Genomic DNA, 27,467 nt, shown 5'->3' with positions numbered 1-27,467 from the left:
TGATGATGGGATCTTTGGTGCCAGCACACTCCTTGTTCACTGTTCCCAACACACACTAAATTCTGGTGACCACAGATCCCAGCACAGTACATACTGGTGGCCATTTGCCCTAGCATTCTCCATTCCGTTCATCACTTGAAGTCCACCACACTATGATTTTCGGTGAGTTACACGGGTATCAGGCCAAGCTGTGCTTGTGTAGTGTTGGATCTTCCACATTGCTCTCATGGAATTGGCCTACTGTGCCATCCGCCAACATCCCCATATACCAGCCAGGGCGATCAGCTACCTGCAATTCACAGTAACCGGGTAAAGCCCTTTCAACAATGGTGCTTAGGAGATAACAAGCTGGTCATATAATTAATGAGTATTCATATCACTCGCTCTTCAAAATGTGTTTTCAACTCTGATAAAGACAAAATGACCAACACATTGATATGATAGATATACATGGTTCTTTAAAGTAACTCCATTCTGTATAATTCCTTAGTTAGTGGTGAGTTGATGGTACAGCTATCTTAGGTTTTCTTTAAAAAAATAAACAAAAAAAATAAAAAAACTCATTAATACTATACCTCATTAATCTGTTTAATAAAGCTGCCTTGTTCAAAACTCAGCTCTCCTTTGTTCCCTGTGTAATTACGCACAGCCTTCTTCAGTGATTTCTTCTTCTGCCTCAACCTGTGGCAGAGATAAGATTAATAAACAGAATGAAAACTTATTTAGCTTCCCGTCAAAGACACTGATATTTTGCCAGGACTTCATTAGTATTCTGCATTTTTGTATTTATTCAAATCTGTAGCACAAGTAATTGATGCAGGTGTCCAAAACAGAATCAAAGCTCAAATATGATACTTAGGCTATAACTAAACTTTTTCTTATCAATCACTATAGGTATGTAACGAACAATCTTCACAATCTATGTGGTTTTGCTATCACCAAAGACTACAGACTATCCACAATTTCAATAGGTATGTTGCCCCCACCCTCCAAGACTATGATATACGCAATTTTTGTCAGGAGCTCTACACATCCCCCCTCCCCCCTCCCAACCACCTCAGAATATCCACAATTATAATGAGTTATAATGAACCCCCGGAGTCCATAGCCTCACTCACCTAGAATATCTACAATCTCTATAAGTGAGTTATCCCCTGGCACAATATCCCCACTCACCTGCTATACACAATCTCAATAGGTTATCCCCTGACTCTATACACATATATCCCCACTCGCCTACATTGTACAGTATCCACGATCTATATAGATGAGTTATCCACCGAGACATTACCCCTACTCACCCACATGAAAGCTATCACCAGATAATATATAGTCACTCACTCACTATCGACAAGCTCTAAAAGGTGAGTTATCTCTGGAGACGACATATATGTATGTATTCCTGCTCACCTATCTCTATACGCAAGTCACATGTATCACCTAAGACATTATCCCCACCCACCTTGTATCCACGATCTCGATAGGTATATTTCCCTCGGAGTTTATCTCGTTCTCTGATGAGTTGCGTCGTCGTGGTTTTGGCACGGGATGCTGCACTTCTGGCTCAGACACCCTGATGACTGGTAGTTGACCATTTATTATGGGTGAGTTACTCCTGCTCCTGGGGGACCTGTCCACGTCTGAACCAGAGTGTCGGTAAGAATTTTGTGACAATCTGTTTAGGGACACGTGTTTAGGCTTGGGAGCTACAGGTGGAGGAACGTGAGACTGAGTCTTCTCCATACGCTGTTTTTTGTACGACAATGGACTTGGAGAGTTAATTCTGGGCAAAACTTCCTCATTATCTCTGAACACATCGTCTTTGCTTCCATTCAAATCTACCACAGATTCACAAGCCTGGCTCACAGGGTCTGCTGTTTTCACACTTATCTTTTCTTCCACAGGAAGAGGGCCAGAAATATCTGCCTTACTCAGTTTACTCACAGATCCCCGATATTTAGGTTCAGTCTTCTTAGATTTTTTTGATGACTTTTTCTTGTAACTTTTCTTATTCTTTCCTTCCACAGGGGATGGCCTGGGAGGCACAGGTCTCTCTGGAGGTGTCGGTAACATTGTGGAGTTTTGTAGCTTCAACTTCCTCTTGGGAATTTTCACCATTTTCGGTGTGACAAAGCGTTTGGGTAATGGGGGCTTTTCCCCGGGAGAGTCTGAGTTCTGTCCAACTGAACTGTCCACAGAGAATCTATTCTCTGAAGAAACACAAGAGTCTCTGTCACCGGTGCGCATTATTACTGTGTCTCCAGAATCAGATGCAGAGCTTGGATTATCTCCCTTTCCTGACTCTGTAGGTGGGGCTGGTGGAGGTGGAGCAGGTCTACTTGGCCTGCGCAAAAATTTCTTCTTAGTAGACTTTGTGCCACCAGGAGGTGCTGGAGCCTTCCTCACAGGTTTTGGTCGTGTTTCGTCTGAGCCTAATGTAGACGCAGATGCAGTTGAAACGGTGTCCCCTGTGGAATCTTTCCGTCTCAGTAACGTTTCACTTAAATGTCTCACTAAGTCAGACTGAGAGGAATTCTGAGACGATATCTGACTTCCTGGTCCACTTGATATTTGATCACTCAGGAAGTTACCTCCCTTGTCATATATTCCACCAGGGGGTGTATTTCCACCACTTTCCTTCAACTGAAACACAGGGATATTTGATATTTTAGACCGATACTAAAGACTAGCTTCAAATTAACATGTTGTCCTTTGCTTCACATGTCAAATGCTTTTTTACCAAGTACCGGTAATTTGAAAATTGAAAAAACATGAAAATTCAGCCACTTTATATCCTACAATAAACATGCAAAACTTATATAAGCGCTTTTCAAGCTTTATCTGAGGTGCCACAATATGAATCTTCTCACAAAATTTTACTAAATCGCAAAGATGTACTGTCTCGAATGTGTCAGTCCTCAGGTTTGTGTGTACAATATCCCCCTGAAACAGTTACATGCAAGTCAGTGAGGATATGTTTATTTGCATTGTAGCTCATTGTCACTATACTCAAGAAATGTTCACTTATATAATGGCTGTCAGTTTTATGCATGAAACAAAAAATCACAAGGCATTCTGACAATCCCACCAGCTTGCCTGGTATAGCAGTCAACAAGACAGTGGAATCAGAATAAAAATGAAAGTTGTAAAGTGTGGTGGTGGTAAAGACATCATTGGGGGGAGTTCAGGCACAAAACTTAGGCAGTGATCTTTGATATGCAAATTGTGAATTGCATGCGGCAATCCGTGAACAATTCCAATTCTGTGAATGGCTGAGGAAATGTTGAGCTATGGTAGTAAAAAAAAATTCATTGTGAGGTATTCGAAAACCAATTGGCTGGAGTGGTCTTTGATATGCAAATCGCTTCCCATGATTGGCTATCCATGTACTACGGGTGGCAGCTGCAGCCCTCTGATTGGCTGAGCAAATACTCAGCTGACAACAATCACTGTCTGCGTTAATGGTTTAAACATTACGTCATAGCATAGGAAGGCACATGCATCGGTCAGTGTCATAGGCCCTAGTACTAATACAGATGTGGGAAGCTTTCTACAGATACAGTGTAAACTAGATAAATTGGTATACACCACAGTAAATTCTTACACTCTTCAAATCTGGTAAAGTAGCTAGGGAGACAAAAAGATTATCTAGATAAGGGGCTGCATAAGAAACTGTAACCCTACAAGAAAGGCTTGTATAAATCCGTGAATTACAAGAATGGTAAATCTGGCAAAGTCCATAAATCTCATAAGCATTAAAGTCACAGAAACCCTGTATACAAGAAATTATTGCCCTGCATGGAGGCTTAATTTCTAGAGAGTGTGTACTACAGAAAACAAACTGCAGTTTATGTAACTGCTGAATTCTTGAACTGAAAGTGTATCAACTGAATCATTAAAAAACATTCACAAATCCTATAAAACTAACGCCAATAAAAAAGTTCAGCCTTCCATCAGTAGGCCATTTGTAGATGTACACAAATGAAAAAAAAAAAACCCAAACAGAACATAACTTTCTATCGCTGTATGCTGGGGATCCACGTATGATTGCCATTATACAGGAGCTAAGAAAAAAGCTTAACCTGCCATCTAAGAGTGTGCATTTACACACCATACCTTAAACAAGGGAGGAAACAAAAGCCAAAATTTCAATCCATGTGTGATAGCCCAATATACAATAGGTAAAAACAAAGCCTAACCTGCCATCCAAAAATGTGCGTTTACAATGTACACACCATACCCTAGACTAGAGAGCAAAAAAAAAAGCCTACCCTTCAATCCATGTAAGATAGCCCAGTATACAAGAGTTAAAAAAAGCTTAACCTTCAATCCTTGTATGAGAGCCCATTAAACAGGAGCTAAAAAAAACGCTTAACCTTCAATCCATGTATGAGAGCCCATTATACAGGAGCTAAAAAAAAGCTTCACTGACACTGACCTCCCCCCCCCCCCGCCCCTTTACTTTGTACAGGCGAGCTACAAAGGAATTTCTTATACATACAAAACTTATATACAGATCCTACTGGTTGTCAAACTTGACGTAGGAGGTTTGCACTCCTATGATTTACATCCTGTAGACCACTCTTTAATTAGTTGACATCAGATTGGTTGAAACACCAACAGAACTTGACAGCAGAAGATTTATGGTTGGGGGAAACTGATCACAGACTGAAGGAAAATGCCATAATTGGCTAGGTACAGGAAAAACCTCCCATAGCAACCAACCGGCCAACTCAGTACAAGAAGATACTGGATTCTCGCATGTGATGTCATTGGTCAGGCAAGAAATATAGATCTTAAGCGCAAAAAACTTTAGTACTTTTTCAAATAAACTAGTCCCTAACATGCATACCTCCACATAGGAACCTGGAAACCAGCCAGCTTCTTCTCCCTTCAGGCCATGCCACCAGCCATTTTCCAGGGCATTCAGAACCACGATTATCTCCCCTTCCTCAAAACTCAGATCCTCTGCATGCTGAGCAATGTATGGGTAGATGGCACGGTGCTCTGGGGTAAAAACAAAATGGGGATATGAGAGGTTGGTTGATATCTCATGGATCCTGTGCAACATGTCATTTTCAAAAGTGCACTGGGTACAAAAAAACAATAAATCAAGTCAAAGCAATTTAATGGCGACCAACAAACTGAAGGCCCATGCACATACATGTGCGCTACAATGGATCCACGGGAAGAATGGAAACTCTGTAAAATGATTTCAGGGCATCTCCAGCTGTCTAACATCTTAATTAGTTTCTGGGGACTAGACAGCCCCTGGACCCTCATCCTTTGTGTCGGGACTTTCAAATTGCTTCTGACGCACCTGAGATAGTACCACAGTGATTTTAAGCCCCATTTCACCTTACAAGATACACAGGGTAAGCACAAAGGTTAAATCAGGACGACAATGCAAGCCCAGAAACCAATATCTAGTACCATTACTACCAATGTCATACTCAAAGCCCATCATTAATTATAACAATTGACAAAAGAATCAGCCTAGAAAACTTCATATCATACAACATGAAGTATCACTGTTACCTATTCCCATGAGATGCTCCTGGCCAGAGCTCAGTCTGTTTACTTGGAGCTGATCCTGGATCCTATGTGAGGCCTCTACCACTGGGTCCTATTGTCAACAGTCAGGAGATATACATGTATAAACAAAAAACTGAATATATACTCATCACATCTGTGCTCAAGGAAAATATAAATGCTGAAAGCAACTTTATACTGTCTTCTCTCGGTATTAAAGAACATGTTAACTCAACAATTTGGGCAAAGTATTCATTATCAATTGTGTCTTCAATTTCCACCAGAATTTCACATTTTAGGGCAACAATCCAAGAGCGTGAAAACAAAGTGGTTGGTCCCTATATGTGAAAATCTGGTGGAAACTGAAACCACAATTGGTAACGAATACTTACCCTAATTGTTGAGATAACATGTTACTTAATATTGAAAGAAAAAATATAAAATTGCTTTGTGCATTATATTTTTCTTTGATATACATATAAAAAATACACATACTATCATGTTATCTTAGTTTTAACATTAACATGCCCAGTACTTGTGTATATCAAGTACACAACAATACACAACAGTACACAACTGTGGGAAAGTTCAAAACAGGTCTATGCCAAGAGGAAGGTGGTTGACCCTGAGGCACCCTGCTTTTCACCACCAATAAAGCTTGTGACACCAGCATACAAGTGAGGAATTCTTGAGTACAGCTTAATCAACAATCAAATTAAATCAAACTAGTTAAGGAGCATTAAAATATGGAACGACACATGTACAGTAACACTATTGCAAAACATTTTAAAATACTGAGACTTTATAATATATTGTACAACACAAAAAATAGTGTAATTAAAAACATCAAAATACCAAAAGACATCATATCAAATTACCAGAAGGCACAGCCCAACACAACTAACACACAACACTGTTCTAATAAGTGCGACTTTTCTTTTCACCATAAAATTCAGCATCTTGCCTTTAAAACCACAGGTTCTCACCTCCAAACTTCCCAGGTAGGTGTGTGGCACAACCCCTTCCTCCCCTGTGGCATCCTTCCTTACCCGCACCCAGCCCACGTCAATGTCCTCAAGCCGTGTCACAATGTCATTCACATTGAGACTGACTCGGTTCGGATTTGATGGGTCTGGTTGCCATTGGTAACAGACACGGTACTTCTCATCCATGCTTAGGTTTGCTTCCTCTGTAAACATGACGAGTTACATGTAAAACACATTTTAGTCATTTCCTCTTATCTCTAGCTGACATAAGACCTTACTACAATTGTTGTCAAATTCATGACTGGTACATGTATGTAATGGTTGTATGCAAACACCTCACAGCCAAAGTATATGGGGGTTAGATCATAATTCATTTTATTTAAGAAACAAAGTAAATTACAAGACACCCGTATATTAATACATATCAAAAGAATGGTAGACTAGTAAATTATTTCCAACCAAGTCTTGGATCTGCTCACAGGTATACTTTTAATCCTTCAACTTTTTCCCATGTTTGCAAGGTGTTTATCTGAGCATATTCTCAAGGAAATATTAAGTGTAGAGTGATAAAATGATACTTTTGGCAAATCCCTGAAATTTCCTAATCCAACCAATGTAGTTGTCTCAAAAATGAAATTGCACATAAATTGCACTGAAAATGGCACTGAAAGTGCAAATAAAATGCAAAAAGGTTGAGGAATCAGGTAGCGCACAGATTGTAAGAAGACTCTTACCGTGAAAATCTGACAGGTTAACATCCACTGAGGATCCAATTTCGAGGGAATTTAATGCAGCATCTTTGCTCTCCTGTGACAAGAAACACATATAGATCAAATGTATCTTTTATAAGGACATACAGTACAGCCAGATTTCTAACCATAAATCCTACGCCCATTGTGGTCAGATGGTCTGTGTATCATACGCCCACTATACATCGAGCCTGGTCGGACCCTGATCAAACATGCAGTCATCCTCTGCTTAGCATCCTCGCAGGGCTCGTGAAGGGTCGGCCAACAGTTTGCCGACAGTCTGTCCATGGTGGCGCCATGGTCAGTGTGTCATTTTACGACATTCATGCAATTGCCAGTTCAATGTAACAACATCGAATGTAGACTGTAGGCAATGTATTATTCGCACGATCAAGTTTCAAGCATTAAATGCCAGACTCGTACCTGTAGTATTTAAATTGTTAAAATGATTCTAAAGTTATAATGTGACTTGCTTTATAATCTTTGTAACTTTTTCACCAATTTTGAGCGTGGCATTTGTACAGACGAGGCTGGTATTTTGTGAAAGGTAATTAATTGGGCTATTCCAAAGTAACAGCAAAAACTAAATTGGAATAGTGCTAACAGATACTGGTACCAAAAATCACTGGTTTTGAGTTTTCATACATCAGTGGTTTGAATTTTATAAATTGCAGGGCTTCTGTGACTTACTGATATGACTCATTACATACACATATATACATATACAATATAGGTTTTTTAAAGCACCTTTTGTTGTATATAAGGCTGAGAAACATCACACGCAGCAATGTCAAATATTTATGCGTAATTTGTATCCAACATGAAACCCTGGGAAATTTACCTGCTTACAAGCCAAAGATCTCCAGTTCGTTTCCCAATTCTGAAACACCACTACAGCTGTACAGAGCAGTCATGTACAGCGCAGACTTCAGAGAAAGCAATGCGTTGCATATACATGTATTTGTCGGCCATAAATGCCTCTAAGTAGGCTTGTTATTTAATAATTAGTGATGTAATTTATGTTGTATACAAAATATCGTATACTTAAGACACTCGGTAAAAACTTGAATCCTCTGTCCTCAAGAGAATGGTGTGTACAGGTGATGGATCAAAACATTAGGGGTCCCAAACAGTAAACTATTAAAACTCAAATTTTTAGCAACAGATATCCCTGAAACAACAAGGTAGCTGACCCAGCAACAGCAGGGTATGAAGATTGCTTATTTGCTTGAAAAGTGCTTTACACCATACTGAAGAGCATTTGGCTCATGCAATAATGACAGTCAAGTCTCTGGTTCAGAAAACTGTTCAAAGTTTGAAAAAAACATCACACCTGTCTAAATAACCAACACACCTACGAACAAAAGCCTGTAGCCGGAAAGAGCTGTACCTGGTTTTGAACTCACAACCATATTGGTGATAGGCTAGTGGCAGAAGCTAAGGCAATCTTTGGTCATGCATGCAGCCAATCAAAACCAGAAACTACTATATACACAAGTAATGCATACATATACATGTATTTATTTATTTATTTGATTTATTTTTATAAATTTATTTATTACTTATGTGTGTCTGTTAATAGTTCATACAATCTGCACCTGTTTCATATCCTCCTGCGTGTCCTTTTCAGCTGGCTGTATGTTCCCATTAGGGATAACTCCATTGGCATTCTGATCTGTACTGTAACCTTGACCTTTGCTCTCCTTCAGGAGTTCAGCGGGGGACTTATCTTCCTGACCTTTCTTTCGGATGAGAAAGGAACTGACGGCTGGCTTGACTGAATTAGACGGTGTGAAGCTCTGGTCGACATCAGATACTTCAGAAATCTTGGAAATCTCCAATATTTCTAGAAAGTCAAAGTACAGGATGAATATTCATGATCCCCTATTAAAGTGAAAGACAGCACCTGACTAATGCTTATGTCCACTGATAAACTATTGTTTAAAGTATAATAAAGCTGCTTTAAATCCTTTTTTAGATTTTTTTCAACCCTGTAAAAGTTTAGTGAAACTTCGTCTGGACACAGTTGATACAGTAAGCCTGCTATATCATTAACAGTTTAAGTGGCCTGCAGATGCACAGCCGGGATATTCCTGGTTCAGGTCATAGTCTTCAGAGGGGTTGTGCTGATGATTTTGACCCCTATTATATGTTTACAAAATTACAACAGGATGCTTGTACAACCAGATTCATGCTCAATTCTGGAACAAATGGAAATAAATCTAAGCACCACTGAGGCTGATCTAGGCATTCAACTGACACTGAAGTTTATGCTTCAGTTTTGTAGTGGTGGCTTCTAAGATGAGAGCAGTGCTGACCTAGTCATCACCTCGACATGAACATAGCGTTTCAATAACTCTGCGGTATATTATAAAAAAAAAAGAAAAAAATCATCCCTTGCATGAAAGAAAGACAAAGGAGAATTCATCAATAATTCTCATAAACTTATATCATAAGATTTAATTAATTTTAAGCATTTTCCAGTGAGATGCCATCTTCTCATTCTTGTCAACCTTCGGCATCCCTAATGAATTTTTCCTAATGAAACTGATGACTAAACAGTAACATGAATGATCAAAAAGGTATTTTAATAATTTGAACAGCATGTCTAAGTTGGATCTACTAGGGAGATGAATGCCGTTTGGGCAGAGACTGTTACTGTCTGTTACTGTGGGGAAACCCACTAAGTTGTTGTAGATGATCTCAAAAATCACAGGGCTAAATCACAACTAAGGTTGCGCAATCTGATAGCAACAGGTTTTGGATAAAATTCTCATGATGTCTGCCTCAATTCACACCAGCCATTTGTGTAATATTGAAATTCTGTTCTACATGTTATTCACTGAAATCTCATTGAAATAATAAAGTATGATACTTTTTAAAAAGCTTGAGAATACTACTTTCGACTGAAATATGTTTTAGCCAGGTGCTGCCTTGTCTTTTAAAATACACACACTGTAAATCTTTCAACCACTAAAGCATATCTTCCAGTGGAATTTATGCATACACTTATTACGAACATGACACTTAAAATGATTATTTGTGTCACTAAAGACGTAAGCTTAATAAAACTGTGCAAATTTTTTCTCTTCACTCTATAGTTCTCTCAGAATGTTTAAAAATGTTTGTTGCAAAGGTGGCTCAAAAGACTGAATACAAGGTATTCAAAATATTACACTAATTCACACATAAACATTGAATTTTCATGACCTCCTATTGAAACGCACATATATCTACATTAATATTCAAAATATTACACTAATTCACATCTGAAAGATATTGAACTGTTGATACATGTCCCTGATATTGAACTGTTGATACATGTACCTGATATTGACTGTTGATACATGTACCTGATATTGACTGTTGATACATGTACCTGATATTGAACTGTGATACATGTACCTGATATTGACTGTTGATACATGTACCTGATATTGAACTGTTGATACATGTACCTGATATTGAAATGTTGATACATGTACCTGATATTGAACTGTACATACAGGATTTCCTAATATTTACAAAAATATCTACAAAATTTTTGGGCACATTGTCAGTTCTGTGTCATATTGTTTTAGCAATCACTATCTGTCACGTACACCACATCACACAAAATTTGACCCTGAAATTCATACCTGGGTCATTTTTTTCATTCAAAGGTTTCACATACTCCCCAGGAAACCAGCCTGATTTGTTGCCATGACAACCTCTCCACCAACCATTGTCGGCCTTTTCGACCACTCTTAGTGACTGCCCCATTGTTAATGACAACTGACTGTCCAGTCTCGCATCAAACTCGTGGATTACTTCATACTCCGAACTACCAGCTGAAAAAGTAGAACGCTGAGATTATTATTTATTTATTTGATTGGTGTAAGATTTTTCACTTTTATCATGCATTTGGGCTAAAGGTTCGAGGAAAGAGAAATCAGACTAGAGTAAACAACCATCCTTAGCAAGTACACGTACCACACAAATCTTCTGAGCAACAGGATTAGAATATGCCATCTCATTAGTCAAAGACTTGACAGCTGCAGCAAGCCGATGCTTTCCCCGTCTGAGCCAATGTTATTTTACTGTGTCAGTGTAGATGAAATTTCCCCCACCATTAAACTTGACTACAGTATATCTTCTCTTTCTTTTGAGGTTTTCTGAAGTAACAGATATTTGAGTAAAATACATATTTCCTACCATTTTTTTGTGGATCTGCTTGTGAGAGAGGAATGATGTGTCCATTCTCCAAACTGACAGGGGAGGGAGGCAAGGGGGGTAACTCTAAAGTCGTGTTCATCCATAGCTCTTTGTCATTTTCTGCCCTCTGACAAACAAAATACAGTAACAAATACAGTTTATTTTTTTTTGACCACTGTTTAACAGCATACTCAACAACATTTTACTTACACAGTGGCCATCAGTTTTAATGATGGAGAAAACCAGAGCGCCTTTGGCACGTTAATGTTGACGTGCACCATATTGGTGGAAGACTACACTGCGTACACAGTCACTTGAGCATTCTCAAATGTGTATTGTCATGAAGGCCCCACTACCTTTGAGAGTTAGGTAATGTACAAATTCCTGGCCCAAGGTTGGGTTTGAACTCACACCTCATGTGAAAGTGGTTCTAATCACTAGACCAGGGCCAGCTCACTACTGAATGATTTGATTGATTGGTGTTTTACGCTGTACTCAAGAATATTTCACTTATACTACGGCGGAAGCAATATGGTGGGAGGAAACCGGGCAGAGCCCGGGGGAAACCCACAAGCATCCGCAGGCTGCTGGCAGACCTTCCCATGTACGGCCGGAGAGGAAGCCAGCATGAGCTGGGCTTGAACAGTTTCCATCAGTGATAATCTCCACATTGATATGACCCTGATTCTTAAATATAACAGATTCCACCAATACGATATCTAAGATCTAAAATCAATATCACACGGACTTCACCCATATGTATCAATATTTACACACTTATACACATAACCAGTATACACCAGAATCAAATGGTCAAATTCACATGTCATACAAAGTTTACTAATGTAAACATTAACAGATGACCTTTAGTTAGTTAAATCTATTCAAATATGTATGCACAAGAAGTCTTTAAGCATGTACGCATAAACTGATAAGTGAAATCAACAATGTTCTGATACAGGCCGAGTGAAGATTAGCATCATATGAGCATGTTGGGGTATCTGTGTGAGTGAGGAGGATGTCATGAACATGACAGGTCAGAGGTCACATACAGCTGTCATATCGTGATTTCTGTTAAACAGATCACCTGATAATGATCATCAAACATCAAAGATGGTTATGCATGGATAAATCAAAAACAAATTTGTTCCATAAAAAAAATAAATAAAATTTTTTAAGTGGAAAATAGGATACATGTACAATTATCTAATGCAATAAAAACATTATAAAGCTACAATGATACTGGAACAATGATACATGAAAAGAAGATTTAATACCTTGTATCTTAATACCAGGGTCCAGTTCTTTGAAAGTGTATTAACTAATACTGGTATTAAGCCATATTTTATATTTATATAAGATTTAAGCCCAAATCAGTTGCCAATGCACTTCTGATGCAAAGTACAACAGCATCAAATTTACATGTAATTCACATTTAATACACTGTTTTGCAAATTGTTTTTTAGTCAAGTACAAAACTGAAAACATATCTTTAAGTTAAATCTAGCATTATGTCTAAAAACAGTTTTGAAGAAACGGGACCAGATGTACATGTGCTTTGCATCAGAGGTACAAGTACAAACAAATCTTTTTGTCTATGAACATCAACAGCTGGCTTGATTTCAGGGCAGTAAAGACTAACTACTTTGATTTATTGCATATATTGCATATATTACATATAATCTAACTCCACAAAGAATGCCCACTGTTCAAAATGAACATTTTTGTAAGATACACGTAAAAGCTTCCGTATTTATTCAAGGTTAAATGCTGGATCTCAACAAAACCTTGCATTGTAGCTAACAGGAAACTACACATCTGAAATAGCTCGCCCTTGCACTGAGTCATGACCCAAATATAAAACCTCGCTCAATCTAGCACAGAGTTACAAAATACAAAATCATAATGTCAATCTAAAACCTCATCCAACCTAGCACAGAGTTACAAAATACAAAATCATAATGTCAATCTAAAACCTCATCCAACCTAGCACTGAAATACAAAATACAAAATCATAATGTCGATCTAAAACCTCGCCCAACCTAGCACAGAACTACAAATAACAACATCATAATGTCAATCTAAAACCTCATCCAACCTAGCACTAAACTACAAAATACAACACCATAATGTCTATCTAAAACCTTATCCAGCCTAGCAATGAACTACAAAATGTAACATCATAACCTCAATCTAAAACCTTATCCAACCTAGCACAGAACTACAAATAACAACATCATAATGTCAATCTAAAACCTCATCCAACCTAGCACTAAACTACAAAATACAACACCATAATGTCTATCTAAAACCTTATCCAGCCTAGCAATGAACTACAAAATGTAACATCATAACCTCAATCTAAAACCTTATCCAACCTAGCACTGAACTACAAATAACAACATCATAATGTCAATCTAAAACCTCATCCAACCTAGCACTAAACTACAAAATACAATATCATAACCTCAATCTAAAACCTCATCCAACCTAGCACAGAACTACAAATAACAACATCATAATGTCGATCTAAAACCTCATCCAACCTAGCACTAAACTACAAAATACAATATCATAACCTCAATCTAAAACCTCATCCAACCTAGCACAGAACTACAAATAACAACATCATAATGTCGATCTAAAATCTCGCCCAACCTAGCACAGAACTACAAAATGTAATATCATAACCTCAATCTAAAACCTCATCCAACCTAGCACTAAACTACAAAATACAACATCATCATGTCAATCTAAAACCTCGCCCAACCTAGCACAGAACTACAAAATGTAATATCATAACCTCAATCTAAAACCTCATCCAACCCAGCACTAAACTACAAAATACAACATCATCATGTCAATCTAAAACCTCGCCCAACCTAGCACAGAGCTACAAAATGTAACATCACAATGTCAATCTAAAACCTCGCCCAACCTAGCACAGAACTACAAAATGTAATATCCTAACCTCAATCTAAAACCTTATCTAACCTAGCACTAAACTACAAAATACAACATCATAATGTCGATCTAAAACCTCGCCCAACCTAGCACTGAACTACAAAATACAATATCATAACCTCAATCTAAAACCTCATCCAACCTAGCACAGAACTACAAATAACAACATCATAATGTCGATCTAAAACCTCGCCCAACCTAGCACAGAACTACAAATAACAACATCATAACCTCAATCTAAAACCTCGCCCAACCTAGCACAGAACTACAAATAACAACATCATAATGTCAATCTAAAACCTCCTCCAACCTAGCACTAAACTACAAAATACAACACCATAATGTCAATCTAAAACCTTATCCGGCCTAGCAATGAACTACAAAATGTAACATCATAACCTCAATCTAAAACCTTATCCAACCTAGCACAGAACTACAAATAACAACATCATAATGTCAATCTAAAACCTTATCCGGCCTAGCAATGAACTACAAAATGTAACATCATAACCTCAATCTAAAACCTCGCCCAACCTAGCACTGAACTACAAATAACAACATCATGTCAATCTAAAACCTTATCCAACCTAGCACAGAGTTACAAAATGTAACATCATAACCTCAATCTAAAACCTTACCCAACCTAGCACAGAGTTACAAAATGTAACATCATAACCTCAATCTAAAACCTTATCCAACCTAGCACTGAACTACAAAATGCAACATCATAACCTCAATCTAAAACCTCATCCAACCTAGCAGAGTTACAAAATGTAACATCATAACCTCAATCTAAAACCTCATCCAACCTAGCAGAGTTACAAAATGCAACATCATAACCTCAATCTAAAACCTTACCCAACCTAGCACAGAGTTACAAAATGTAACATCATAACCTCAATCTAAAACCTCATCCAACCTAGCACTGAGTTACAAAATGTAACATCATAATCTCAATCTAAAACCTTATCCAACCTAGCACTGAACTACAAAATGCAACATCATAATGTCAATCTAAAACCTCATACAACCTAGCAGAGTTACAAAACGTAACATCATAACCTCGATCTAAAACCTTACCCAACCTAGCACTGAACTACAAAATGTAACATCATAACCTCAATCTAAAACCTTATCCAACCTAGCACAGAACTACAAATAACAACATCATAATGTCAATCTAAAACCTCATCCAACCTAGCACAGAACTACAAATAACAACATCATAACATCATAATAAAACCTTATCCAACCTAGCACAGAGTTACAAAATGTAACATCATAATCTCAATCTAAAACCTTACCCAACCTAGCACTGAGCTACAAAGTGTAACACCATAATCTTAATCTAAAACCTTATCCAACCTAGCACTAAACTAGAAAATGTAACATCACAACCTCAATCTAAAACCTTATCCAACCTAGCACACAGCTACAAAATATAACATAATAATCTCAACCTAAAACCTTAACCATCTTGGCATCAAACTGAAGTTCAACCAGACATTGCTACCTTTCACACACTTTTAAAACGCAGAATCTCACATGTACCTTGATGTTCATTGAGTCATCAACAGAAGTAATGCATGTTTGACTTTTAAAGAGGAATTTTTTGAGCCTCTCACTTCAATTTCTGTATTTAAGTCAGAAGTTTTTTTCCTTAATCATATACCATTGTAATATGTCAAGTGTATACAGTTTCAGATTGAAATGTTTTGCAACAATATGGCTGAAAAATTGCAATTTTCAGTTCATTCAGTTTTGAAAATAATTCACCACAACCTTGCATGTTAGCTAGAGCCCACAGTCAGCAAGACATTTCCAGCTGTGCATAAATGGAACAAGATCTATTGGTTAACTTACCTCTTTCTGCAGTCCCTTCTTACGTTTACGGAGCAACAACCGCAGTATTACAGCCAGCAGGAGGATGACAACAGCGATACAGATGGGCAGAGCGATAGCCAGGCCAAGCGAAACTGCAACAAATCAACAAATTACCATGGGGGCTTTAATATTTATACCACCACAAAAAGGCACCATGGCAAGGATCTCTTCAATGTCAACACTGATGATAATATACATGAACTGGTTTGGGCTGCAAGGGGGCATCCCCAGAGGAAACTCAACTCGGCTGTACATAATCCTTTTTTGTTTTTCTTTACAAACCAGTTAAGCAAGAACAATGTTCAGAAAATCTGTTAATCACACATTTTTGTGATGCTTAATTAACACCGAAGTATCATGTTGAACTTGAATGTGTGGAGAGATCAAGACAAACTTGTATACATGGTCAATGTGCCCAGTAATTTCACTGTCAAAAACACATTATTCGCACACTACCTACATGTATATATGATCATCGTTAAACATGATATGAGCTGATCTGTTGATATAAAACAGTACTAAACCTTCAAGTACATGTGCATCTAGGCTTTTCTTAGGTTTGTTAGGTTAGACTGCTGTTGTGTAAATGACAAATTATTAAAACAAAAATAACCTAAAGCAATGTGCACTGTATACATATACATACACCATAGAATATACATGCTTGGGGTTTTATGTCGTACTTAACAATGTTTCAGTCATTTGATGATGAGGTGTTATTAGGTGTATGTACATACATATACAAATTTACAGTGTCTTCTTGTGGGCAGGGTGAGTCCATGCCACCAAAGTGCTGGCATGCTGCTGCCACTGAAGTGTCATGCTGAAGACACCAGACATGACACCCCACCCAGTCACATTATACTGTCACTGGGCCAACCAGTCCTGTTTTCTTGCTTTTCAGATTCCTCTATGCACAAAACTAACCGCTATCACACAAGTGAAAAATTCTCAGGTGTGGCAATAAACAGTAGTCTAATAAATAATTCATTCCTTAAATTTCTTTCTCTCCTCCAAAAACTAAAAACCTGCATAACCACTATTCTACATGTATACCAAGTTTTTTTTTGCATGTCAGCTTTCCCAAAAATAAAACCCATTCATAAATAAAATCCAATTTTAATTTTTACCTGTTTGAAGAAAGTAACTTCCTGTTTACAAAAAAACTCTCCAGTAAAAAAAATTGTGATCAGGGCCCAGATAACACTAGTTAACACAACATATAAATGTATACTCATCTTAAGTATATCAATGTACCTGATGATTTGCATCCTACTCATCTACATACTCATGCAATCATACTTAAGAGAACATAACATCTACAACATAAAGTAACCCTGTGTTTATATATCTGGGTTCATATATTTCATTACCAACCAAAGAATATTTCAACAAACCCGTCAAATTTCACATTCTTCCTTTCTCCAAAGGGTTGGAAAACTGTTTATTATAATTATACATTTAATTTACATTTACAAAATGCAAATTAAATGTGTTTCTTTTGGCCAAATCAGTTAATCCTGTAAATATGTGCATGTGCACGCATCTTAATATCCTCTTCATGGATGAAGAGGTGCATAAATTTACAGATGTGAGCTTTTCTCAGGAATCTTTATATTTATGTTAATGTCTTGCTAAATCTTGCTTCACTGTTATGCTGTCATAATACTGTCTCATTATTCCCATTCACATATTTCTCCAGTCTTTCATTCATGTCTTTATGTTACACACATTACTCACATACACGTCATGCTTGTATGTCTGGTATTTACATACTGTAAATCTTCCATCTTTTCAACCATTAAAGCCCTTTTTTCAGTGAAATTTATGCATATAATTATGATGAAAATGGTGCTAAAATGATTTGTTTGTGTCACTACTGATGCAAGCTTCATAAAACTATGCGGTTATTTCTCTACAACCCGTAGTTCTCTCATGTTTCAAAATATTGGTGGCAGAGGCGATTGAGAAGGTAAAAGAATTAGGTATAAGTAGAATATCATCATGCCCTGCAATTTAACACATTTAAGGACAAACATTTCTGCCACAGGGTCTGCTGTACATGTACTTGTTGGGATTTTACTAAGGATGTTACCCAGGCTGTCTATAAATGAGGAGACTTGTAAGTACATGTATCTGTAAGGTTTGTTATCTGTACAGGAAATTCTGCCGGAGAGGCAACAATAGCCTCGCTAAAATGTAAACTACACTGGAACAATGGGACTAATCATTATCAGGGGAACTGATATAGTAGCTACCACTTTGTCTGTGCGGTACATCTCACATACCTTGTACATGTATTTTTATCAGTCCGTATAAAGTTACAAGAAAATACAATACAGTTTTTGAGATACAGTTAATCAAGAGCAAATTTTTTCTTTAACATTTTTCATACACCTTTGATTATAAAAAGATGAGGACTAATCTCAATGGAATATTTGTTAGAGCCCAAGATAACATCCTTATGTGACCTTTTCAGCTGAATTGTATGTGTTAACCCTAGACAATCAGAAAATGGACATGTTGTATTGGCTCAGGTAATCTAACAGGAAATAAAACAAATATCTAACAGGAAATAAAACAAATAGGAATGATCAATTATATGAAAAAATTAATACAGCTAAATAAAGTGGCAGTGTGCGTCCTGCACATGATTTTTCGGTCATAATAAGAAAACATCTTTTAGGTACACTTGAAAACATACCAGGAAATTCCTGCTGATAGCATTAAATCCTAACATATAACAACTGAGTCCGCACTACAGTTTCTATTTACAAAGCTACATGTGTCAAAACAAAATGAGAAGTCTCTAGGGTTGAACCCATGACTTCATATTTCTCAGCTGTTTTGTAGAAGGTATCACCATAAAACTGACCAGCTTCGTCGCAACATTTCTGATGAATTTCATCCAAACATCTGAATACAGAATATCTGTAAAGATCTAAATGCCATGAAGGAAAACATCAGTGCTAAATCTTTCACACGAAGTTTCCAAACATAAACAGACAGCATATACAGTATAGACTATCTATGGCTCTATTTCTGATGTCTAATTTTCTATTAGAAGCATTTCTAATCTATCCCGTTTGTTGTGATTTTTGTATGCTAATTTACTACAAGTTTTTTGACAATCTAACATGTACCCACATTAAACATCACAATGAGAAATATCACATGTATTTTATGAATTAAAATCAGGTGCAAAAGATGAATATATTAACAAAAAATTGATGTCAAATTATTCAGTGCTATACACCAATAGCCTCTTTGAAATCATGTGGAAATACTTGTTTGGTTGGAAAAAAAACCACTGTCGCAAGAAACACACTGAATCATTTCTCCTCTAGCTTTAGAAAGCTTGAAGAGGGGTAGCAGCAGGAGTGCCCCTTGCCTAACTCCACAACATGTGTGTTAACAATAGATCATTGTAAATGTAGGAGAGGGCTTTATGAAGCAGTAAACCTGACAACGGGCAAAGTTAACTGTACAAGAGAACAACTATGGAGACGGAAGAGGCCCAAGCTACATATATTTGTCTTCCTAGTCTTTCCTGGCAGAGTCACCTCCTAAACCAGCATGTCAATCAAATCACATCAAAGTACATTTACAACAGAGTGCAGTCTATATATACTTTACAATTTAACACTGAAAATGCAGAACTGTAAGCATAACAATTCAAAGCTTTCTTAGTATATTTATGATTATTCATCAAATTCTGAGCATGAAAACGTATTTAGTGGTGATGTTTTCCCTCTATAGAGTACATCTTTGACATGACATGTATGTACTGTAGAAAACTTGCTCTCTAATTTTTATTTCATTTTTGTGTGCCTTGATACATATATCTGCCTACATCAAATGTCCTAAACTGAAACTAAAAGTTGATGTCACAGCACCGGGGACATCACTGGGTAGATGTCATTCCATAAGACAAACTCTCAAGTTTGGGAGGTTCATTTTCTGATGATGCATAAACTGCATCCAAAGATAAAAAAGTGGACGAAGAATGATTTATTTATTTATTTGATTGGTGTTTTACTCCGTACTCAAGAATATTTCACTTATAGGATGCCGGCCAGTATTATGGTGGGAGGAAACCGGGCAGAACCCGGTGGAAACCTATGATCATTCATAGCCGGAGAGGAAGCCAGTATGAGCTGGACTTGAACTCACAGCAACTGCATTGGTGAGAGGCTCCTGGGTCATTACACTCTGCTAGCCAACTGAGCCACGGAGACCCCTGGCGAAAAATGAGGTACATGATATTGGACTTGGTTACGATTTATTTTTCTGGTAATTGGTAGTTATTGGCATGCCTAATGATAGTGATTCAGTTTTTAATCAATAAAATGTGATAAACTATCCATGTACATATATCCAAAAACATCCAATGAGGTATTAATTTACATACTTAATTACATTTAATACATACCACAAATATAGCATCAAAGCCCTAAATATGAATTTAACAAGCTTTGAAAATAACCCCAAAATGATCATTTTTTAATACTCAAATAGACTTCATACATCTAGTTAATTGCAAATAGCATGCAGAATCTCATTTTGCTTGTTTTCCTACATGTAGCAGTGTATCAATAAGTGTACACACAACAACAATCAATTTAGTGTCATCTAAAGGCGATTCAAATGACGCTGAATCTCTCAGGTCATCCGGAAGCAAATGTGTTAGAAATATCTGAGTACAATGTTTCTGGGTCAACACCTCTATACTCTCATATTTATTGATACAATGAACAAATTAACACCCTTATGTCTGTGCTACAGCATTGTTTGTGCAGATGGCAGACATAACTGGGCTAAACAACTTGTAATAGGAACTAATGTTTGGCTCACCATCACATGTCACACAAATTGAAACTTTTGATGCTACAGTTTTTACTGCTGATCAGTGGTGGTGGCAGCACTTTGGCGGCATGAACTCACCACAAGAAGACCCTGCTATGCACACACACCTAACAACTCCTCCATCATTTGACTGAAAAATTGTTAAGTACGACATAAAACCCCAAGCGTTCATTCATTCATATTAGTGGGCAAAACATGGAAAAAACAAAGTGCAAATTGGCCATAGCTGCGACTTCCTGTACAGAATTTGTGATTGTGTTGTTTTGCACTCAGGTTTCACTTCAAGTGAATGGTCCATATTTAATATGAGGGACATATTAAAAAAGCTGCTAAGTCACCAAATGAAGGAAAATGGCTTTATACTGATAAATGAAATAATAAATACAGATATGCGTTTGTAAGCTAAAATAAACCAAAATAATGAAGACTGTCCAAAGCACAGTATAATTATGACTTACTATTGGCTGCTGGTGATGGCATTGGTGCAGGCATAGTGGCATTCACTGAGCTGCTCCCTGTGGTCATCGTGGAATCTGGTAAAATACTAATCATGTCTGTGGATGGGTAAACAGGGACTCCTACAGGTGATGCCTTAATACTGGGGGTATACAGTTGAGTAGATGATGCCTGAGAAGGTGTCAACCAAGGAGTTGGTGTCACCGTACTGGATACATTGTTACTTGTGTCAATCGCAGATGAAATGTCAAAAACTGGTGTTGGAGAAGGTGTATAATCACTTGAAAATATCGTCGGTTCAATGAGAGATGTAGTTCGGCTGTGGGATGGAGTAATACTTATATCCACGCTGTCGTTGTTGATACTTGCAACAGTAAGATGAGGAGATGAAGTCAATGTAACGGCGAGAGACGGTGATGAACTCATTAAAGTATTTCCTACTGATGACAAATCGGTGGACATCGCCGGTGTCGACACGACTTCAGGACTGAAATTCACACGAGCTGTCATGGTCGGCAGTGAGCTGGACAAGTGGTCCATTGTGTCCGTTGCCATGACAACGTCCTTCGTATCCAGCATAAAAGTTGCCATTTTGTCCGTCAAGTTGTCAACATAATTCACTGAATCATACACACCATCAGGCCCAATGGGGGACAAGGTCCCACTAGACAACACATTCATCTTGGAAATTTACAGCCACAGCAGAAACATTCTCACTTGAAGCTGGATTAGGTTTTCTCACAAACTTCTTGGAACAGGATTAAAATGACTGCCACAAAACCAATGGCTCATGGTATAATATCCACAGCAGTTGAAGTCCTCAGTTAGCAGAGAGCATTAGACTGTGCATGTAGACAGTGTTGTCAGTGGAACCATACATGTACTGTACATATATATCTCTGATCCCCACACCAGCCCCTGCTTCCTGTCAGGATGTCCTCAAAGCAGTCTGTACCACTTCAACTCACATCCTCAACCCAAAGCAACTATAGAACCTTACACACAGTCTTAATACGTCTGCAGCAGACTTAGTAATTGGAAGCTCTTCTTCTCTTCAAAGCGTGACCACTTTAAATTTGTGCTGCTGATAAGATTATGTAAAAGCCGTGCCAAGTGTCCCAGCCAATGAATTCTTCCCAATATACAGCAGATTAGATCAATGTCAACATTACTGTTGATACAAGATAACTCTGCTGCCAGCTTCGGCTTTATCTCTTAAATGTTATACAAACCAAAACAGGAAGGATTACAAGTATAGTATTTAGTTTTCTACTGAGTACCAAACAGTAGTACAACAGTCATAGTTGAAAGGCACACAAACAATAAACTCTGTGGATATGAAACTGTCCCCTACATGGACACATGAATATCCGTGAGAACTGTCGGCCATCATACACATGTACCATGTACACTGCGGCAGTCAGAAGGGACTCACACCGCGGGTCAGGATTTAAACACTTATTATTAAGCTGTCCACATAATTGTGGTGATAACAATACTAATCAGTGATCATTCACCCGGCAAGCCAGCCACTGTAACAACAGGTTGCTAATCGCCACGGTAATGCTGTGACAGTGAGAATACATGGAACACAGCATCCCAGGAGCAGTTCAGTTGAAAGAGAGCTGTCTTTCAGTCAGATGTCCCCATTCCCAGCTTGTCTGTATCCTATTTCTGGACCCAGCTCATCTGAGGTTTTAATAACCATTTATCCCTTCATTTACCATCAGGGGTCAAACTTCTTTGACAATAAAACAGCAGAGTTCAACTTCAGCTGACTTCTTTCATGAGCACAATCCTGTGTAGCAATATTTCTTTGATGTCTATAACTCCAGCATCAAAAAAACCCAGGTCCACAAAGACTTAGCTCTGGGTCAAAGGAAGTTGAGCTGCACAAGTTTCTAAGTTTTCATGTCACTTACAACTAGTGTTGGTATGACTGCATCCCACACTCTCCAAATTGTTTCCAGCTTTCTTTCTCAGCAGTGCCACTGAAGTGGGTGTCACATGTAAACTCCTGGAGAGGGCCAATGTCACATGACCCAATTCTGACTGTGGGGTAAGTGTTTTCACACCCACAATTTCTCCCCTCCAGTTACAAATTGGTTCACTGTCCGCATGTTGTCTTAAACAGGCCAACCTTCTAACTGCACACCATGATAGTCTCATAATTGACAACTTCCTGTGCAAATGTTCTGTTTTCTGAACTGGCACCAGTCTGCAGCCTTCCTGAGGTCCTTCATTTCAGATCTGTCAGCTGTAACAAAAATTAACATATATTAAAAATTGATTGCCAGATATCACATACATTCAGTGTACATGCTTCTGCTCATAAGGCCACACCAATTGAATTGTTGTTTTACGAGCAGAATAAGTCTCTTTTTTCAATGTCGTCGGAGGGTATAAAAATAACAACAAAACTCAAATATCATCTAATTTGTGGAAAATGTGGACTATCCAGGGAATTGTTCCTGTTGAAGACATACTTACTCAAATTGTCTTGAAAAAGAGGAAATTAGCCCTCAAATCGTGAAGATCAGACAAAATAAATAGGTGGATTTTCAGTTTTTCTTTTTTACTTGGATTTTTTGGTGTCGGCTTGCTCATGAAGCACAAAAAAAAATTGCTGTCGCTTATAGCAGAAAAGCAAATTAGCCAACCAAATTACTGTCAGCATCATACAGCCATTATACACAAGTAAAAACATGCAAAAAGGACATCAAGAGTGAGCGCTCATAATCATATAAAACACATTAATTCTAAATCCAATACCTGCACATCTACTGTATTAACTGACTGGTCTGTGAGAAAAATGTCTGACATCTGAAAATATGTGTAACTGCTTGCAACACTGACCATGCAGTCAGGAGCAAATGAAATACTAAAATCCAAAATAACCCCACAAGCACAGATTACAGGTATTTTTACGATTAATGAGAGAATGTACAAACATGACAAGTTAAAATATCTTCACACAAATGATATTCACTATAAATTAGCTCCAAACAACTTATGAAGAATGCAGCACATATATATATATATATATATATATATATATTATATATATATATTCTTAAATATATATGACATTTTATGGCCCTCCACTGTCTAATACATGCACTTATCCTGAGAATATACAGATATAAACAAAACCCACTCTCATAATTAAAATAATTTTTGTCTATTTTGATCATTATGTCAGTACATGTACACCAAAAACTGGCCAATGGGAGCCCAGATAAGGCTTTTCGCAAAATGAAAAATCTTATGAAATGCAACAGTTCCTGGTACATATGAATGTACATAACCCTGTCAGATGTGGAAATATACTACAATAAAACAACTGTAGAAAAATGTATGTATATCCCTACATGTACATTTATGTATATAAACATGGAAATGTTGCTGAAGTCAGGAAGCCGACCACAAAAATCCACAGACCCAAAAAAAATCCACATACCAGAATAAGAAGCTAGAAAACTGCGTGCTAACTACTTCCAAGTATTTCTACTTAAGGTTTTTTTTCAGCTTGCATGCCCCCGTGAATCTGTAGCATGTGCCGTGCCCAAAATAGCTGCTAAACATGCATTACGAAACATGCAAGTGCACATGTAGCTCTGGAGATTGCATGCATGCATGCATATTGGGACAGCACATCTGCAATGTCAACCGAGAAAAAAACAAGGGGGAGAGCAGAGAGCATTTGCATGTTCTTCATTTCTTTTTTTTATCATACACTTCTCATCTGGCCATAAAGGTGCAGCTTACAGAAAAAATCGCCCTTGCACATGCTGTAAACATGCCAGAGAATAAGCAGTTCTTCATTCTATGAGCACTCAAAATGTGCCACTAACAATAACCCTGAAAACATGGGTGCAGTAATCATATATGCATATAGAGAAACTAGATAATTACCAAAAATATACCAAAAAATGAAAAATAAAAATAAACTACTGATGCTAAACTGAGCAGTTGTACTATACACACATGACATGTATGTTCATGCGAGTAGCTACATAAGTGTATTATACAAGGTTGAAGAAAAAAGAAATGTGCCTGCAAGTTAAATTCATCATGTAGATTAATGTATGTCCTATTTGTCATCGTTTCAGAATTAGCTTATGATTTGTTGCTATGGTAACTAATATGTGTCTGCTTTTATTTATTACATGTAAACGTGGATTCCGTTTCCAGTAAAATGTGTATTATTTTCAACCTCGATGAATCCATGTGATTATGGGTCTTGTATTATATGTTACCACTTAATGTACTTGTATATAGATGAACATGTATTTTGGTGTACAATTATCAAGCTGCGTCTATTTATATATTGTATACATGCATAGTTTTAGATTTAAGTACACTATAGACAAAAGCAGTCTGGACTGAAGGCAAATATGCTTTCTATATTGATAAAGCAAACTATACATGATACATGTCATTCTGTATTACACACAGAGACTTACTGACTAATGCTGGCACCACATGCCAATCCTAGTGCCAGTCTAGCTGTAATTGTCCGTACATAATGATGAAGGCAGCTATCTTCTGACATGTTACAGGATGTTTAGGGGTTCCCCTGGGGCACACAGGGTTAACTGTCAGGGCCGTGGCCTAGTACATGCATGTAAGGGACAGTGACATAATCTAAACAATATTTTGGAAACTAAAACAAAACTGCCGGAGAGGGATGGTTACAACATCAACTCCAGCTGTATAGAAAATATTGTGAAAAACAAATTTGGTTGATTAATGCACCTGTGTTATTAAACAATAATCAGAAACAACTACTTCATATCCTGATGATGGGGAGTTTAATAATGCCATTCTAATTCACTCCTTCACTTGTATTTTGTTTGTTCATTCATTTTTCCTTCTTTTTTTATGACTTTATTTCCACATTTGATTGGTGTTTTGCACTGTAATCAAGAATATTTCACTTACACCATGCCAGCCAGCATTATGATTGGAAGATTTTTTTTTGGTGAGGTTTAATTCTGCTTTGAGCATATAACACTTATCTTGTTATATTCTTATCACATCAGTTTCCTTGCAGTATGGCAATCTCAATGCCAACCTCAATGCCAGTCTCAATGCTAATATGCATGTGCATGCAAGTGCATGAGTGTATATGTAGTGCTCAGCTTCAATGGAAAACAACTGCCAAAGACACCAGTGATAACACTCCACTCATTCAAAGTGCCCTAAAAATTCACCCCACAAAAAAGAGAACGAAGATTATTATTTTTGTTGCCGAAACTTACATCAGTAAGCTCAGTACGTAATCATTCTTAAGACACAAAGAATTCTCAGAAACAGGCAAAAATGAGTATTTTCATTAGTGTTGTGGATGAAAATTTTAGGTCCAAGGCAGTATTCACACCATCCTAAGCATCAGCTAATCAATACAGATTAGTCATGTCATTCCATAGACAATACACATTAGTCATGTTATTCATAGACAATACAGATTAGTCATGTCATTCTATAGACAATACACATTAGTCATGTTATTCCATGGACAATACAGATTAGTCAATGTTATTCCATAGACAATACAGATTACTCATACAAAACAGATTAGACATGTTATTCCATAGACAATACAGATTAGTCATGTTATTCCATAGACAATACAGATTAGTCATCTTATTCATGGACAATACAGATTAGTCATACAATACAGATTAGTCGTGTTATTCCATAGACAATACAGATTAGTCATGTTATTCCATAGACAATACAGATTAGTCATGTTATTCCATGACAATACAGATTAGTCATGTTATTCCATGGACAATACAGATTAGTCATACAATACAGATTAGCCATGTCA

The 27,467-nt window shown here is 37.4% G+C and overlaps 1 protein-coding gene across 1 annotated transcript; it reads right to left on the bottom strand.

Annotated features, from left to right (window-relative positions):
* On the bottom strand, window positions 1-22,312 carry LOC135473516 (uncharacterized). The gene is made up of 12 exons (XM_064753366.1): window positions 21,634-22,312; window positions 16,289-16,401; window positions 11,462-11,588; window positions 10,906-11,097; window positions 8,866-9,113; window positions 7,253-7,325; window positions 6,519-6,721; window positions 5,539-5,626; window positions 4,853-5,007; window positions 1,463-2,643; window positions 576-681; window positions 1-289 (listed from the first exon to the last, which is right to left on the bottom strand). Exons 1-12 carry the CDS (start codon window positions 22,310-22,312, stop codon window positions 179-181), a joined length of 3,276 nt encoding a protein of 1,091 aa, XP_064609436.1. The 3' UTR covers window positions 1-178.
* Between the last annotated feature and the right edge of the window lie 5,155 nt (window positions 22,313-27,467).

This window comes from Liolophura sinensis, chromosome 8, assembly GCF_032854445.1.
Source record: "Liolophura sinensis isolate JHLJ2023 chromosome 8, CUHK_Ljap_v2, whole genome shotgun sequence".
NCBI classification, from domain to species: Eukaryota; Metazoa; Mollusca; class Polyplacophora; order Chitonida; family Chitonidae; genus Liolophura; species Liolophura sinensis.
The sequence above is the reverse complement of the archived record's forward strand: the minus strand, read 5'-3'. Positions and strand labels throughout refer to the sequence as shown.

Coding starts and splice junctions, on each gene's coding strand:
- LOC135473516 (XM_064753366.1), bottom strand. CDS start 22,312: ATGAATGTGTTGTCTAGTGGGACCTTGTCCCCCATTGGGCCTGATGGT. Junction 11,098..11,461: donor AGCAGATCCACAAAAAAATG/GTAGGAAATATG, acceptor CTACTTTTTCAG/CTGGTAGTTCGGAGTATGAA. Junction 682..1,462: donor ATCGAGATCGTGGATACAAG/GTGGGTGGGGAT, acceptor TCTCTGCCACAG/GTTGAGGCAGAAGAAGAAAT.